This window comes from Trichogramma pretiosum, unplaced genomic scaffold, assembly GCF_000599845.2.
Source record: "Trichogramma pretiosum strain Unisexual culture from Peru unplaced genomic scaffold, Tpre_2.0 scaffold85, whole genome shotgun sequence".
Lineage (NCBI taxonomy): Eukaryota > Metazoa > Arthropoda > Insecta > Hymenoptera > Trichogrammatidae > Trichogramma > Trichogramma pretiosum.
In genome coordinates, this window is record NW_019640935.1 from 96,625 (window position 1) to 109,072 (window position 12,448).

Genomic DNA, 12,448 nt, shown 5'->3' on the forward strand with positions numbered 1-12,448 from the left:
TTCCCCAGGATCCTTTGAAATGCCAGGCAGACGTTCCGCAATTCTCGCTCGCGTAGCTTGCGAGAATTTTTAATTCAAATCGTTTAGAAATACTGAGCACTTTCCAAGCTGCTCATTGTAGCCCAAGATGGTATAATTATTTTGCTCAACCGGCTGCGCTCGTGCTGTTATTATTTCACTTAAATGCTGCTGCCCCCGAGTGCCTCGATCATTGCGCACTTTTATTTTCCTTTCATCTCTCTTTCTCTTGCGACTCTTATCTTTATCTTTCCGAGACAAACCGATTTCAAGTGGTTTCGCGTTCGCTTGTCTGAAATTCATAAGCTCGGCGCTGAAAATATCTCGCGATGCAAAAATGCTCGCTCACTGCCGCTGCTGCTCTCGTTAATTTTCCTTCGACGCACACGCGTCTATGTATATTAGCACTTTTTCTTTGCGTGGATGTGTGTGTGTATATATGCACGAGTTCGCTGACCGACGAGGGCTGCGGCGGCGATCTGCATCGTCATCCACGACCGTGACCGGCTTCGTGCAGCGACCGCAAGTGCGCGCGTCCCATTAATGCCAGCTATTTTCCAGCTCCTAACGTCTCTGACCTGCTACAGTTCGTCTTCGAATATATGTTACTTTTTTGGATGCTTAGGATTTCAATCGGCACAACACATCATCTTTTCATTTTTCATTTTCCTTTATTTTGGCGTTAAAAAAATGAACCTCAATTATTATTACAATTAGATAAACGATAATTCAACTTAAATATATGTAATGCATAGAACTTTCGGAAAAATATATTCTTCTACGCTACAAGTAGTTCAATCTTACGATTAAAAAAACTAATTGAATCTGTTTTTTTTTTTAGAAAATAAATAAAGCACTAATACGCCGCTTTCGGTACAAAATTAGATACTATATACTATTACGACTCGACAAACCGATTAACCAAGTACATATTGAAAACAAGTACTGAGTATAAAAGAGCATCGTTAACTTTTGTACTAAAATTTATTTCGCGGCTTTGCATACGTAGTATTTTTCATCATTGATAGTTTAGCACAGCATGAATATCTCTCGTTAATATCAACAAATTTTTAACGCACAGAAAAATTACATGTAGACATTTTGATTTATTATTCGCGGTCAAACGAATTTTGTACCGGTTGTTTCTGAATATATATCATAAGCAATCGCGCATCTATAACAGTGAACACTTATTACCCATACGATAACATTTCTCCAATTACAATACTTGTAATTTTTTCATTTTTTAACATATGATGACCAATGTTAGTCGTTTCATAAATCCTATTATTACTTTATGTACTAGTACTACGTGTGTAAATGTGTGTCGTTGATTATGTTCGTGTACGCCGATGGTAAACGACGTTTATATATTTTCATGTAAAATGTTTATACAAAAGTGCACTTGTCTAAAAACATTCAATTAAATTTTTGAAGGGACGACTATATTATTCAAGGGGTACATCTAAAAATGTACTTTGAAAGTGTGCTCTCTCTTAAAATTTTCAAAAAATATCTCATCAGCTTGATTTATAAATATTCATTACTTTTTTCAACTTCCTAACAGATTATTACGCTACTTAGTTAATGACGTTTTATCTAACGATCTTTAACGACTTTAAGAAAAATTATCATTATGCCGCATTCTAAAAAAACTTTTGATAATAGTTTGGACAACATTGGCACGAGTATTAACGATTGTGCATAAAATATCTACAACTTTTATTTACTGTATAATCGGCACTAGGTTTCATCATTAAAATTTTCAAATACTTTGTCTAGTTAAACTCTTCCAAAATGCATCATTTTTATGTATTACCATTATCAATCACTTTTTTTATAAATTAATGCAGTAATTTGAATGTGGTTTTTCTAAGCAAAACTATTAGTATGGTACACACATTCACAAAACGCAACGTAGCTACTAAGTAAATTGACTTGAAAAACCAAGTACAACATAATTATAGTAACAATAGTTATAATAGTAATAATAATAATTCTTATTAGAGAAAACGCTTACAAACAATACTTCATTCAAACTTTATGGCATGTATGTAACTGCAATGCACCACACAAAATGAGCAATAAATACACATTGAATGAGTTATCAAAATGACAAACTTTTGACATGCGCAAAAAATTGTTATACATCCTTAAAAAGTAACATTGCTTATGATTGTTGGTCGTTAACATGCATACATTCTATAAATGATACACAATGTATGAAAACAACAAGAAGGTGTCTATCTTAAAACATTGCTTGTTTTTCTTTATCCATTTTGCGTTGTAACTGAGTAATTATTTATTCTTTCCAATCTTTTTTGATATCAAAAGACCACTCCCACTTGAGATGTTCAAACTTATCATCATCAGTGAAAAGAGAGTTGACGGTGTATGAGCCTCTTGCCATTACACCTGAAGGTGCATCTTCGGGTGGTGTTGTATAGGATTGGATTTCTGTTTTTGGAGGATAAGAACCAACCATATGCGTCATTTTATCCACTGAAAATAAGATTAATGCGTATAAATATGTTTAATCATGGATAGAAATCTAAGTTCCACTTAGATTTTTATGCACAAAAAATTAAAAGTTCATTTTAATAATAATATATACTACAATATATACTATAAAAATATTTTACTTATAAGTACATAAGTACATAATTTTAAAATGTGAATGATTCTTTGGCCGTTTCAAATCGTAGATTTATAATGCTAGGACTGATTTCTGTTGGTCGCATAAATCAACAATTTGAAATGTACAGTATATATATAATAAAGCTACAAGAACTTGGTGTCATTAACATATACCTGTTACTCCTATAAAAAAGATTATCCATGTTGGCAAAAATAAAAAGTTAATTAATTGAGTAATATTTATAATTTGATCAATTTATATCCTCTAATAAAAATTACAAACAAAAAACATCATTAAATGGTAAAATATCATATTCTTACCAGGAACTCCAAGGCGATAAGTTTTCTGGACATATTTCAATCCATGAACAATTTCTCGTTGTACAATGAAGTCAATTCGAATTCTGTAACTAACTCCTTCTTTAATCACAAATGTTTGTTTCTTGAGTGTTGTAAGATCACCAGTTAAATCTAACTCCATATCTGGTCGACCAGCCACGCATAGGGCCAATTTCTTAACAATGACTTTTCGAGGATTGCTGGGATCTGAAAAAATGTTGAGTGTTATTAAATATTGAAAACAGTCAGTAATGACAATAGTGAAAATTAATTTTATTAAAAAAATATATGATTGTAATATTGGATTTAAATTTGTCCTTTTTTAATTTAGAAATGATATAGTCAATTGCCTAAAACAAAACACAAGACCATCAATTGTTTATTATAAGCAGGTATAAATGACTTGCAGCTGAATCAACAAAGTGATTTATAAAAGAATTAAGATTGAAAGAAAACTTACCAACAACAACACCACCCGCTTTGGCTTCACCAAGCAGAGTTTCTTTATATTTCCTCAGGCTTTCATCTTCCTTATCAGCCTCCATGATCTGTTCAATGGTCTTTTCAGGGGGAGGTTTGTAGTTTGTATCCGTCTCCAACTCTTCGTCGACGGAGTCGACATGGTCTAGCACGGGCTCAGACATTATAGAATTATTCCTGTAGAAAGATACGAGATTTAGAAGGAGCACATGGGTCATGTTATGTACAGTAATCTAAAAGAGGATATGAAACGACAAAGATAAGAATGAACCGAATAAAAGCAAGAACAATTAGATCGTATAGTACGGAAAATTTGTCGGGGGAACGAATCCATTTGTTTAATCAGATGAAAAGCTAAGCACGTTACGTTGCCGGAGACTCACGAGAGCAACGTGGTCCGTATAAATGCGGGCGAGGAAATAGGCCGCGCTGTGCTGCTGCTGCTGCTGACGTCGAGTCAGTAAGAGTCAGCGATCACTATTAATAACTCCAAAAAACTTGAGTAAAAGAAGCTAACGAAAAAGGGCGAGTTTTAAATGTTATGCGAAGGAAATATAGTGACATTAAGGCAGTGAGTTGGCGCGTCGAATTACTGCGTTACACTCGGCGTGATACGGCACTTGGGCACTCGAACGTACGTGTGTATATGGACGAGCGATACACAACATAAATACACGTCATATTATTAATTGGCAATCAGGTCACGTATTATCGCGATAAGGTACAAACAGACATATATAGGCACGAGAATGCCGAGTCGGATTAAAATACAATGGGGTGCGTGCGCGCGTGTGTGTACGCGAATGTAAATGAGCGAAGAAAAAAATTGCATTACAGGCAAAAAAGACGCGCGTCGATTGACGGGTAGAGGAAAAATATTCGCATTCGGCAGCGAGGTACCGTGCCCAAGGTAGGTATGCGCAGGCTGCAGAAGAGATGCGAAAAAACAAAGAGAGCGCGTCGAAGAGAGGCGCCGAAAAGCACAGTGGACTTGTAGTCAGCAAACACTTACACAATGCCAGAGACCAAAGAGACACGATCAGAAGAATGTACTTTGTGGGCAAGCGTGAGATTCCTCGTGTCCAAGAGGGTATGAAACTGGAGTCTCGTTGGAATTTCGACTATTAAGCGCGAATCGAGTCGAGAGATAATCAGTGGCGCAGATTATTTTGTGCGTTACACACGCGTATACGTGTACGAAGAGATAATGATTGGTAGGCAAGTACAATTCGGTTGCAGCAACGGGTGGCCGAATGCAAAGATGCGCAAGCAAGTATCTTATGGATCATGCAGCAGCAGCAGCAGCAACAGCAGAGCTTCGATCGCGAAAGAAGCTGAAAGGCCGCGGCGGCTTCGCGCTCCGGTAATCCGACTCGAGGGTCGCGTGCGTGCGTATACTAGCTGCAACTGCGAGGTGCACTCGATCACCTATTGCATCGGGCATATATATAGGTACTTACTTAGAAACGCAGTGACGACGCTGACGAGGATGACGACGAACTACGTCTACTTAGCAGCAGTAGCAGCAGCAGCAGTAGCCTGTCGCACGAGCAAAGATATCTCTCTTGCAGTATAGCCAGTGGCTTTGGCACACAAAACGCACACACACGGTCACACACGGTCACACAGTCACAAGCGCGCACCAAAGACTAGACGACGACGACGACACGCAGTGTGCCGAGTTTTTGCAATTGGGCGATACAGAATACAGTAGGTTCGGCGCGCGCGCGATATATAATATAACAAGCGCTCCGAGTTAGCGCAGCGACACACGCGTCGCGCACAAACACATACAGTGGCCTTACACACGCACAACTCCGATACAGACACTGACACGGTATAATACACACAGCAGTCAGTGCGAAATTCGCTTATAGAGAGGCGCGCGGATTGGCGAGAGAGAGAGAGAGAGATTCTTTTTATTTTCTTCTTTGCTCGCTCGCGGCACGCAGTACACAGTGTACTTATGCACAGCTTTGATCGCGTATAATATGCGTATACAGAAAGCGCGAAGAATTTCACGACGATGTAGCGGGCGTCCGTTGGTATTCGCGGCTCATGCGACGCGCGGGGCTCTCCCAAAAGCGTTTAGCAGCAGCAGCAATATGGCGAAGTTGCGCTCACGCGACCAACAGCAGACTCGGAGCAGCTCAAGCTCAAGCTTTTTGGCGATCGGAATTCGCGCTCGAAACTCGCTCGACTCGGCTGCGAGCGTCGTTCGCGATTGTACTGGCTAGGCTGACGTTGTCGCAATAATGATATGCTCCTCGCTCGCAGCTCGCACAGCTGCAGGCGCGCGCCGACGCTTGTTGCCAATAGTCGCACGTGCGCTCTTGCGCGTACTTTATTATATACTCGTGTGCTGCTGCAGCAGCTGCTTTTGTACGTACATACACGTATACGCGTTGGGTGCTGGTGTACTCGTGACTTCTGGCTCGAGAGCTGGATGCATACGACATGCGCGCGATCGATAGATTACGACTGGCGACGACTACGAGTCAAGGTGAAGCTGTATTCGCGCACGAAGAGCAGATAAAGGAAGAGAGGGAAGATCTGCCCCAGTGCTCTAGCTCTGGTATACGCGTAAATTGGATTCGAGTCGCGCGGATCGATCGGACCCGCCACCCTTGCTCTCGAGCTTGCTATAAACACGTTGACGCGCGCTCTACATCGACGAGTAGAAAAAAGGTCAGCCGCACTTTTGATCTCCGTTCGATTCTCAAACTTTATTCTACTTTCCACTGTACGAAATGTATATGAAATCACAATAGTAAGCACGTGAGCATGAAAACAGCCGACATGCCAATACAATATTCCAATTACAATCATCGGACATGATGCGTAATAATTAATTAATAATTAATAGCTACGGTCGTCGTTCATTTCTGTTTATTGTCCAACAGGAGCTTCTTGGCGGACTCCTCGAGCTCGTCCAAAGCCTTTTGGTTGATAAAGTTTTCCCTCGACTCCTTTATCTTGTCGATCAGCATTTCCGGATGCAGCCGCATGAGATCCCGCAGGCACTCTGCAAAAAGGAAAGAGCCAAAATATGCGAGTCGAGCGTTAAAATATTTTCAGATTTTCATACGGAGACGCGCTCGACTCACCCATGAGGCGACTCTGAAATTGCTCGGCCGGATCATCGAGATGCGTCAGGCTCTTGGTCATGGCGTACTGCAGATGAACGTAATAAAAGTCCATGGGGTAGTCGCTGGGCAAGACCTGCCAGAGCTGGCGCAGAGCCTCGGTGGCCGCCAGGCGCACCTCGTCGCTCTTGTCCTCGAGCCGATCGACCAGCTCGGCGCTCGCTGCGTGCAGCTGCTCGACGTCGAGCTTACCGATCCTCTGGCCGATCTCGAAGAGCAGCACGAGGCCGCGCAGCGCGTACAGTCGGCTCTTGGCCGAGTCGTCGTCGAGCAGCTTCCGCAGCTGCGTCGACGATTTGTCCAGGAGGCCGAGCTCCGAGAGGCGCTTCTCGCTCGAGTCGCGCCGCTCCGAGACGCACTCCAGCAGGGCGCACAGGCAGCCGAGGCAGGCGCTGCGCGTCGCTTCCGGCGCTCGACCGGCTCGCCACTCCAGACCGACTAGGATGACGTTTTCCAGCACTCCGCTGCTGAAGCTCACAAACAGTTCCTCGTCTTTTTTCCTTTTCTCTTCCTCCTCCTCGTTGGCTTGGCTGCTCCACTGCTGAAGGTAGCTCGAGAGCAAGATGTACTGCCTGAGGCGCAGCTGTTGGTCGCTCTCTTCGCGGCTCGTTCTCTCGAAGATCGGCCGCACGAGCTGCGGGTAGCGATGGCTGGCCCCGGGGGCTTCCCTGAGGCACGTCTGGAACAGGAGAAACTCGTAGGAGTCGATGCTCCAGTCTTCCGGCTGTTGCTCGCTGCTTCGCTCGAGGGAGCCGAGGACGGACTCGAGGCGCTCCTCGTAGAGGCTCGGCAAGTCGCGGCCCTCGGCCTCGGCCAGGCTCCGCAGGACCTCCCGCGCCCGAGCCTCGACGCGAATATCGCCTCCGGCGGAGGCCAAGTTGACGAAGCAGGCGGCGAACAGGTCCGGGCCCGAGGGCGCGCAGTCCTCCCGGCAGACGCGCAGCAGCGATCGGCAGCAGTCGAGCAGGGCCAGCTGGTAGCGGGGCTTGCGGCTCCGGCACAGCTGGCTCTGTCCCAGGAGGCGAGCCACTCGCTCCAGCTGGGGCTGCAGCTCCTCGCGAGGACTGCCTCGCAGTAGCGCGGCCAGGACCTTGAGGTGGCCGGGACTCGGGCCCTCCTCTAGGCTCGGCATCGCCACGTCCAGGTAGTTCTGCGGCGGCACGAAGTAGCCCGTGTACTCGGCCGCGAGCTCGACGTTCTCGACGACCCGCGGGTCCTCGTCGTTGCAGGCCCTGCAAAATTTGCAAGCATCAGCTGGTAGGGGAGGCGACGATAGAGCTAGTGTAAGCCTACCTGTACATGGCCGGCAAGATCTTGGCGATGCGCTCGACCATGTCGACCTCGACGTTGAGCACGACCAGGCAGAGCAGCTGGGCAGCCCTGAGCTTCACGTCGGCCATCCAGTCGTTGAGCTCGCGACCGATGGCGGCCAAGAGCTTCGTCGCGTCCCGCTGGACGATCTCGCGGCAGCCCAAGTTCGGTCGCGTGACTTGCAATCGATCAGGGACTCGATTATTTTTATCGCTTAAAGCAATCGTTGGCAGTCGTGCTGTGTACTGTGTACGTACTGTGCTTGGGGTAGTGTTTCAAATCCTCGTCGTAATAATCGAGCTTCTCCTTGAAGCGGCTGTCCTCCTCGTTCTCCTTGATGTACTGCTTGCCGGCCTGGAGCCAGAGCTCGCTCGCCCTCTCGCGTATCTCGGCCACGACGTCGTTGATCCCGGTCAGCAGCAGCGGCACCAGCTTGAACCACCAGCTGTAGCGGTCCTTGAGCTCGAGCAGCATCTTGCCCGACACCTCGACCACGGCTGAGCCACAAACGATTTTTCCAATTATACATATAATTGCCTGTAATTTGCATTGTACGAGCGATGCGCTGCTGCTGCACCTACCCGCTCTCACCGCGCCCGACTGGTCGAACAATCGCTCGGCCAGTTGATTGGCCACCAGGTCCAGCTGGTTGTTCTTGCAATTGAGCACGAGTCGGCCGATCGTCTCGACGCTCATCACCCGAATCTTGTGGTGTCGGTGCGTCAGGTTCGACAAAATCGGCCTGATCAGGAGGTCGGACTTTTGATAGAAATCCGCGGCCAGACTGTGCGAGAACTCCTGGATGGCCTCGCAGCTGGCTCGCTTCACCTCGGGATACTTGTCGCAGACGCCGCGGGCCAGGATTCTCAGCAGGTCGTCGAAGTGGCTCGACAGCCGATCGCCGTACTTCTGGCCGAGAGCCCGCAGCAGACCGATGCTCTTGAGGCGCACCTCCTCCGACGTCTCGAGCAGCTCCTGCGAGCCCAGCCGCTTCGTCAGGATCGGCAGCACGTACACGATGTTCTTGTCCGAGCAGTCGAGATTCGTGAGGAACTTTTTGAGCGCCTCGAGGGCGAGGTCGCGGCACGCCTCCGAGGGGTCGTGCAGGGTGCGCACCAGCGGCCGATGGAACGCCTCCCAGAGCCGGGCCAGCTGGAACTCGCTCGCGCCGTCGCGCTTCTCCCCCGTCTCGATGTCGTTCGCTGCCGCCACGACCATCGCGCAGATCTCCTCGAGGGCTCGTTTGCGCCGAAACTTGTCCTCGGATTGTAGCGATTCGCACGTTTTTTCCAACTCGTCGTTCACTACCATTTGCGGCATTTTTGCCAATCGTGCGCGTACACGACGATTTAAGAGTCTTCTCGGTCACCGATCCCCGCTAAACTTACTTGTGCAAAAAAACAACTCGACGTATCTATGACAACCTTGGAGAGTTTGATCGATCGTATTTGGAACTCGTAACTGTTGCAAACATGCGATTATTCAATTTGGGACATTGAGTACATTAAAATAAACTACTCGCATGGATATGATTCAGAATCGTCGATTTTTATTACTTTTCCAATAGTCAAGTGCGATATATATCCAAATCTTTAAAAATAACATTACTTTCTTAAAGCTATATTTTGGTAAGGTACTAATAGTAAATAATGATATTATTATATATAAAAATAATGATAAAAACAGATTAATTAAAAATATATGTTAAAACAAAAAAAAATCAATCAAAAATGTTTTCTTAGTCTTATTAAAATGTCAACAATCTCTCGTGTTTAAGTAATCTTTGAATAACTAAATCTAATGATACATGATTTAGAAAATGAAACACAGCAAATTTAACAGTATATAGCATCAACTGAACAAAATAACATTTTACAGTAATTTTAAGAATTTGAAAAGGAAATCAATCACATAAAAAAATGAGAACCAAACAATTTTGATTCTCTATGTATTGCAAAAGATTTTTGTAACATTTCAAGTTTTAGAAAAATAACTTAAACAGCTAAATCTTGTAATCGTTCATGAGCATTAAATTATTACACAAATACAATGTATTTTTCTCAATACTTTTTTGTGGAGGAGTTGTTTTTTCAAATACGTTCAACTAGCTCACAAGAATGAGCGAATCATTCAGCGATCGTATGTTTAATCCTCCAAAGTGACATTTTTAAAAAGATAAGACATTGATTCCTTATTATGAATTCTTCTAATAGCTTCTGCTAGAAGAATACTGATATCAACTGTTTTAATTTTGTGGCACTGCATTTTTTGTATTTCATGAGGAATAGTATTAGTTACAACCACCTAAAAAAGATAAGTTAACATCTCAATTAATTATCAAATTGTCACAGTTGCTAAAAATGAACTTGAATAATAATATTTCACCTCGTCAATATGTGATTCTTCTATTAATCTTGGAGCATCACTGCTGAGCAACCCATGAGTAGCTAATACATAAATTTTGTAAGCACCTCGTTCCTTGAGCACTTCAGCTGCTGCGACAAAGGACTGGACATCGTCGATCATGTCGTCGACCATAATAGCAATACGTCCACCAACGTCACCTACCACATTAATTGGAGGCTTTTCTTTAGCTGGGTGAACGGGCACGCCAACGCTAACTCCTTGTATTGTCCTCAGGCAAGAAAGTGTAGGTGGAGAGTACCGTCCATCGTTCATATCAGTTTCAGCTTCTCGCTGTTCACCGTGAATAACTGCGATTCCCAATCGAAGACGTTCGGCATAACTAGTAGCTTTTTTAGCACTGCCAGGATTACGCGCCACAATCACGGAATTCCGAAAGTCCGGAATCTATTGAAATTAAATTGAAATGGAAAATGTGAGATTCACAATATGTGAATATAATTTCATATTGATAATGGTGAATATTATAAGTTGTAAGTGTATGTATTAACTTACAGATTCTTGTATGTATTGTAGTAGGAACGGACTAGCTCTGAGATTGTCAACCGGACAGTCAAAGAAACCTTGTATTTCTTTTTGATGTAAATCCATCGTTATAAGATGAGTTAAGCCACTTTTGCACATCATCCTGGCTAGTAGCTTTGACACAATACTACCACGCTTGCGCATTTTACATTGCTTTGAATAAGGCAGATAAGGAACTACACCAACAATGCTTTTGGCACATGATGTTTTACAAGCATAAGCCATGATTAGCAGCTCCATTATATTATTATTTACATCTTTGGTTCCTGTTTGCAAAATGTAAACATCTTTACCCCTGACAGAGTCTCCAATTTCAACGCTGGTTTCTCTATTGGTTTTGTAGTATACAGCACATCCGATATTTCTAGTCCCAAGTCGCCTGTGAATAATAAATGATATAACAAACTAAAAAATAAGTTGTTGTAATTGAAGAAGAAAAATTAAAACTTTTTACTTACTCTCCAATCAAGTTGGCTAACTCTGTATGAGAGTTACCAGTAATAATAATGATGTCCGAAGACACTGCTGTTCTACTCATCGCTTGCATTTTTATGCTGAAAGTAAGGAAAAGAATTTATAAAACTTGAATAAAAATACTTAATTAAGATATACAAGAAACTTCGAATAAAAAACGAACTAATAAAGTTTGTGGTTTTTACTCGCTCAATTTATTTGTCGTAATCGATCAATTTGTTATTATCAGCCGGTAGTATTCGCAAAATGATATGCAAGATAAAAATTATGAGACAGGTTAAGTGAAAGGTGCCCCACACGAAGCCAGTTAAATATTTTCAGTCTACGTGTGGTAAACAGTTAACAGGAGGTATGTACATATTTTTAGGTATCTATATTCTATACATTAGCAACGAGCGCTCAATCTTTCATTTAAATGCAACTTTACGTAAATGCAGCACAGTGCTAAGAAGTTATTTATTTACTCACGTACAATTTCTCTGAACTATGATTTCCTGAAGAAGCAAAGTCAATAATAGCTACAATGGATCAACAATGTCATCAAAACTGACGAGTTTACTGACCAGTGACCACAACGGGGCACGCGGTACAACTAAAATTGTAGCCGTAAATATGCAGAGGTGAAGGATTATAAACTTTCACTCGCGAAGTATCTCATGCGCCGAAGAACAATTGTGAGGTGAAATTGCGCATTTACTTGGCCCAGGGGCGCTATAATAGCTTTTTTTGTATTTAACTTGCGACTTGCGAGCAAAGCTTTGGGTTACGGCGGCTTTTTCAAAAAGGTCCTCGTCTATGCAATCAAATTAAAAATAATCACAATAAAAAAAAAGTATGTAAAAAAATTAAATTAAAAATTTAAAAAGAAGTGAAAAAATTAAGATGTAACCAAGTTAATTTTTTATTTCCAAAATTAAAACCCAAGTAGAATAAGACTTTAATTTAAAAAATCCAACAAAGAAATGAAAGTACAAGCAAGTTAACCATTCAATTAAAAAACAAACATTGAAAATCGAATAAGTCAAATTTAATTTCAGAGAGAAAACTCAACCAAAAAAGGACTTGGTGAAGTTTAACTTTTGATGTTCACTAGA

At 43.0% G+C, this 12,448-nt stretch overlaps 3 protein-coding genes across 7 annotated transcripts; all 3 read right to left on the reverse strand.

Annotated features, from left to right (window-relative positions):
- Window positions 1-669: 669 nt before the first annotated feature.
- Window positions 670-5,836, reverse strand: LOC106659271 (rho GDP-dissociation inhibitor 2). Of its 4 annotated transcripts, none has more exons than XM_014381709.2 (5): window positions 4,935-5,836; window positions 3,455-3,651; window positions 2,977-3,201; window positions 2,830-2,838; window positions 670-2,520 (listed from the first exon to the last, which is right to left on the reverse strand). In XM_014381709.2, exons 2-5 carry the CDS (start codon window positions 3,636-3,638, stop codon window positions 2,321-2,323), a joined length of 618 nt encoding a protein of 205 aa, XP_014237195.1. In that variant the 5' UTR covers window positions 3,639-3,651; window positions 4,935-5,836; the 3' UTR covers window positions 670-2,320. The 4 variants fall into 4 exon arrangements, with proteins under 4 accessions (XP_014237195.1, XP_014237196.1, XP_023313579.1 ...); XM_014381710.2 differs by lacking the exon at window positions 4,935-5,836 and adding an exon at window positions 4,487-4,832; XM_023457811.1 differs by lacking the exon at window positions 4,935-5,836 and adding an exon at window positions 3,858-4,128.
- Window positions 5,837-6,351: 515 nt separating this feature from the next.
- Window positions 6,352-9,321, reverse strand: LOC106659245 (dynein assembly factor 5, axonemal). Its single transcript, XM_014381674.2, has 5 exons — window positions 8,513-9,321; window positions 8,189-8,428; window positions 7,914-8,109; window positions 6,582-7,852; window positions 6,352-6,499 (listed from the first exon to the last, which is right to left on the reverse strand). The coding sequence occupies exons 1-5, from the start codon at window positions 9,249-9,251 to the stop codon at window positions 6,354-6,356; spliced, it is 2,592 nt and encodes an 863-aa protein (XP_014237160.1). The 5' UTR covers window positions 9,252-9,321; the 3' UTR covers window positions 6,352-6,353.
- A 137-nt stretch (window positions 9,322-9,458) lies between these two features.
- On the reverse strand, window positions 9,459-12,078 carry LOC106659273 (phosphoribosyl pyrophosphate synthase-associated protein 2). Of its 2 annotated transcripts, none has more exons than XM_023457822.1 (5): window positions 11,823-12,078; window positions 11,339-11,434; window positions 10,851-11,259; window positions 10,317-10,742; window positions 9,459-10,235 (listed from the first exon to the last, which is right to left on the reverse strand). In XM_023457822.1, the coding sequence occupies exons 2-5, from the start codon at window positions 11,425-11,427 to the stop codon at window positions 10,077-10,079; spliced, it is 1,083 nt and encodes a 360-aa protein (XP_023313590.1). In that variant the 5' UTR covers window positions 11,428-11,434; window positions 11,823-12,078; the 3' UTR covers window positions 9,459-10,076. The 2 variants fall into 2 exon arrangements, with proteins under 2 accessions (XP_023313590.1, XP_014237201.1); XM_014381715.2 differs by having other exon boundaries at window positions 11,827-12,071.
- Between the last annotated feature and the right edge of the window lie 370 nt (window positions 12,079-12,448).

Excerpts from the sequence above, each read along its gene's own strand:
- LOC106659271 (XM_014381709.2), bottom strand. The coding sequence starts at position 3,638 with ATGTCTGAGCCCGTGCTAGACCATGTCGACTCCGTCGACGAAGAGTTG. Across the intron at positions 3,202-3,454 it reads AGCGGGTGGTGTTGTTGTTG|ATCCCAGCAATCCTCGAAAA; the intron begins GTAAGTTTTCTT and ends ACATTTTTTCAG.
- LOC106659245 (XM_014381674.2), bottom strand. The coding sequence starts at position 9,251 with ATGCCGCAAATGGTAGTGAACGACGAGTTGGAAAAAACGTGCGAATCG. Across the intron at positions 8,429-8,512 it reads GTCGGGCGCGGTGAGAGCGG|CCGTGGTCGAGGTGTCGGGC; the intron begins GTAGGTGCAGCA and ends TTTGTGGCTCAG. Across the intron at positions 7,853-7,913 it reads ATCTTGCCGGCCATGTACAG|GGCCTGCAACGACGAGGACC; the intron begins GTAGGCTTACAC and ends CAAATTTTGCAG.
- LOC106659273 (XM_023457822.1), bottom strand. The coding sequence starts at position 11,427 with ATGCAAGCGATGAGTAGAACAGCAGTGTCTTCGGACATCATTATTATT. Across the intron at positions 10,743-10,850 it reads TACAATACATACAAGAATCT|ATTCCGGACTTTCGGAATTC; the intron begins GTAAGTTAATAC and ends TAATTTCAATAG. Across the intron at positions 10,236-10,316 it reads AAGAATCACATATTGACGAG|GTGGTTGTAACTAATACTAT; the intron begins GTGAAATATTAT and ends TATCTTTTTTAG.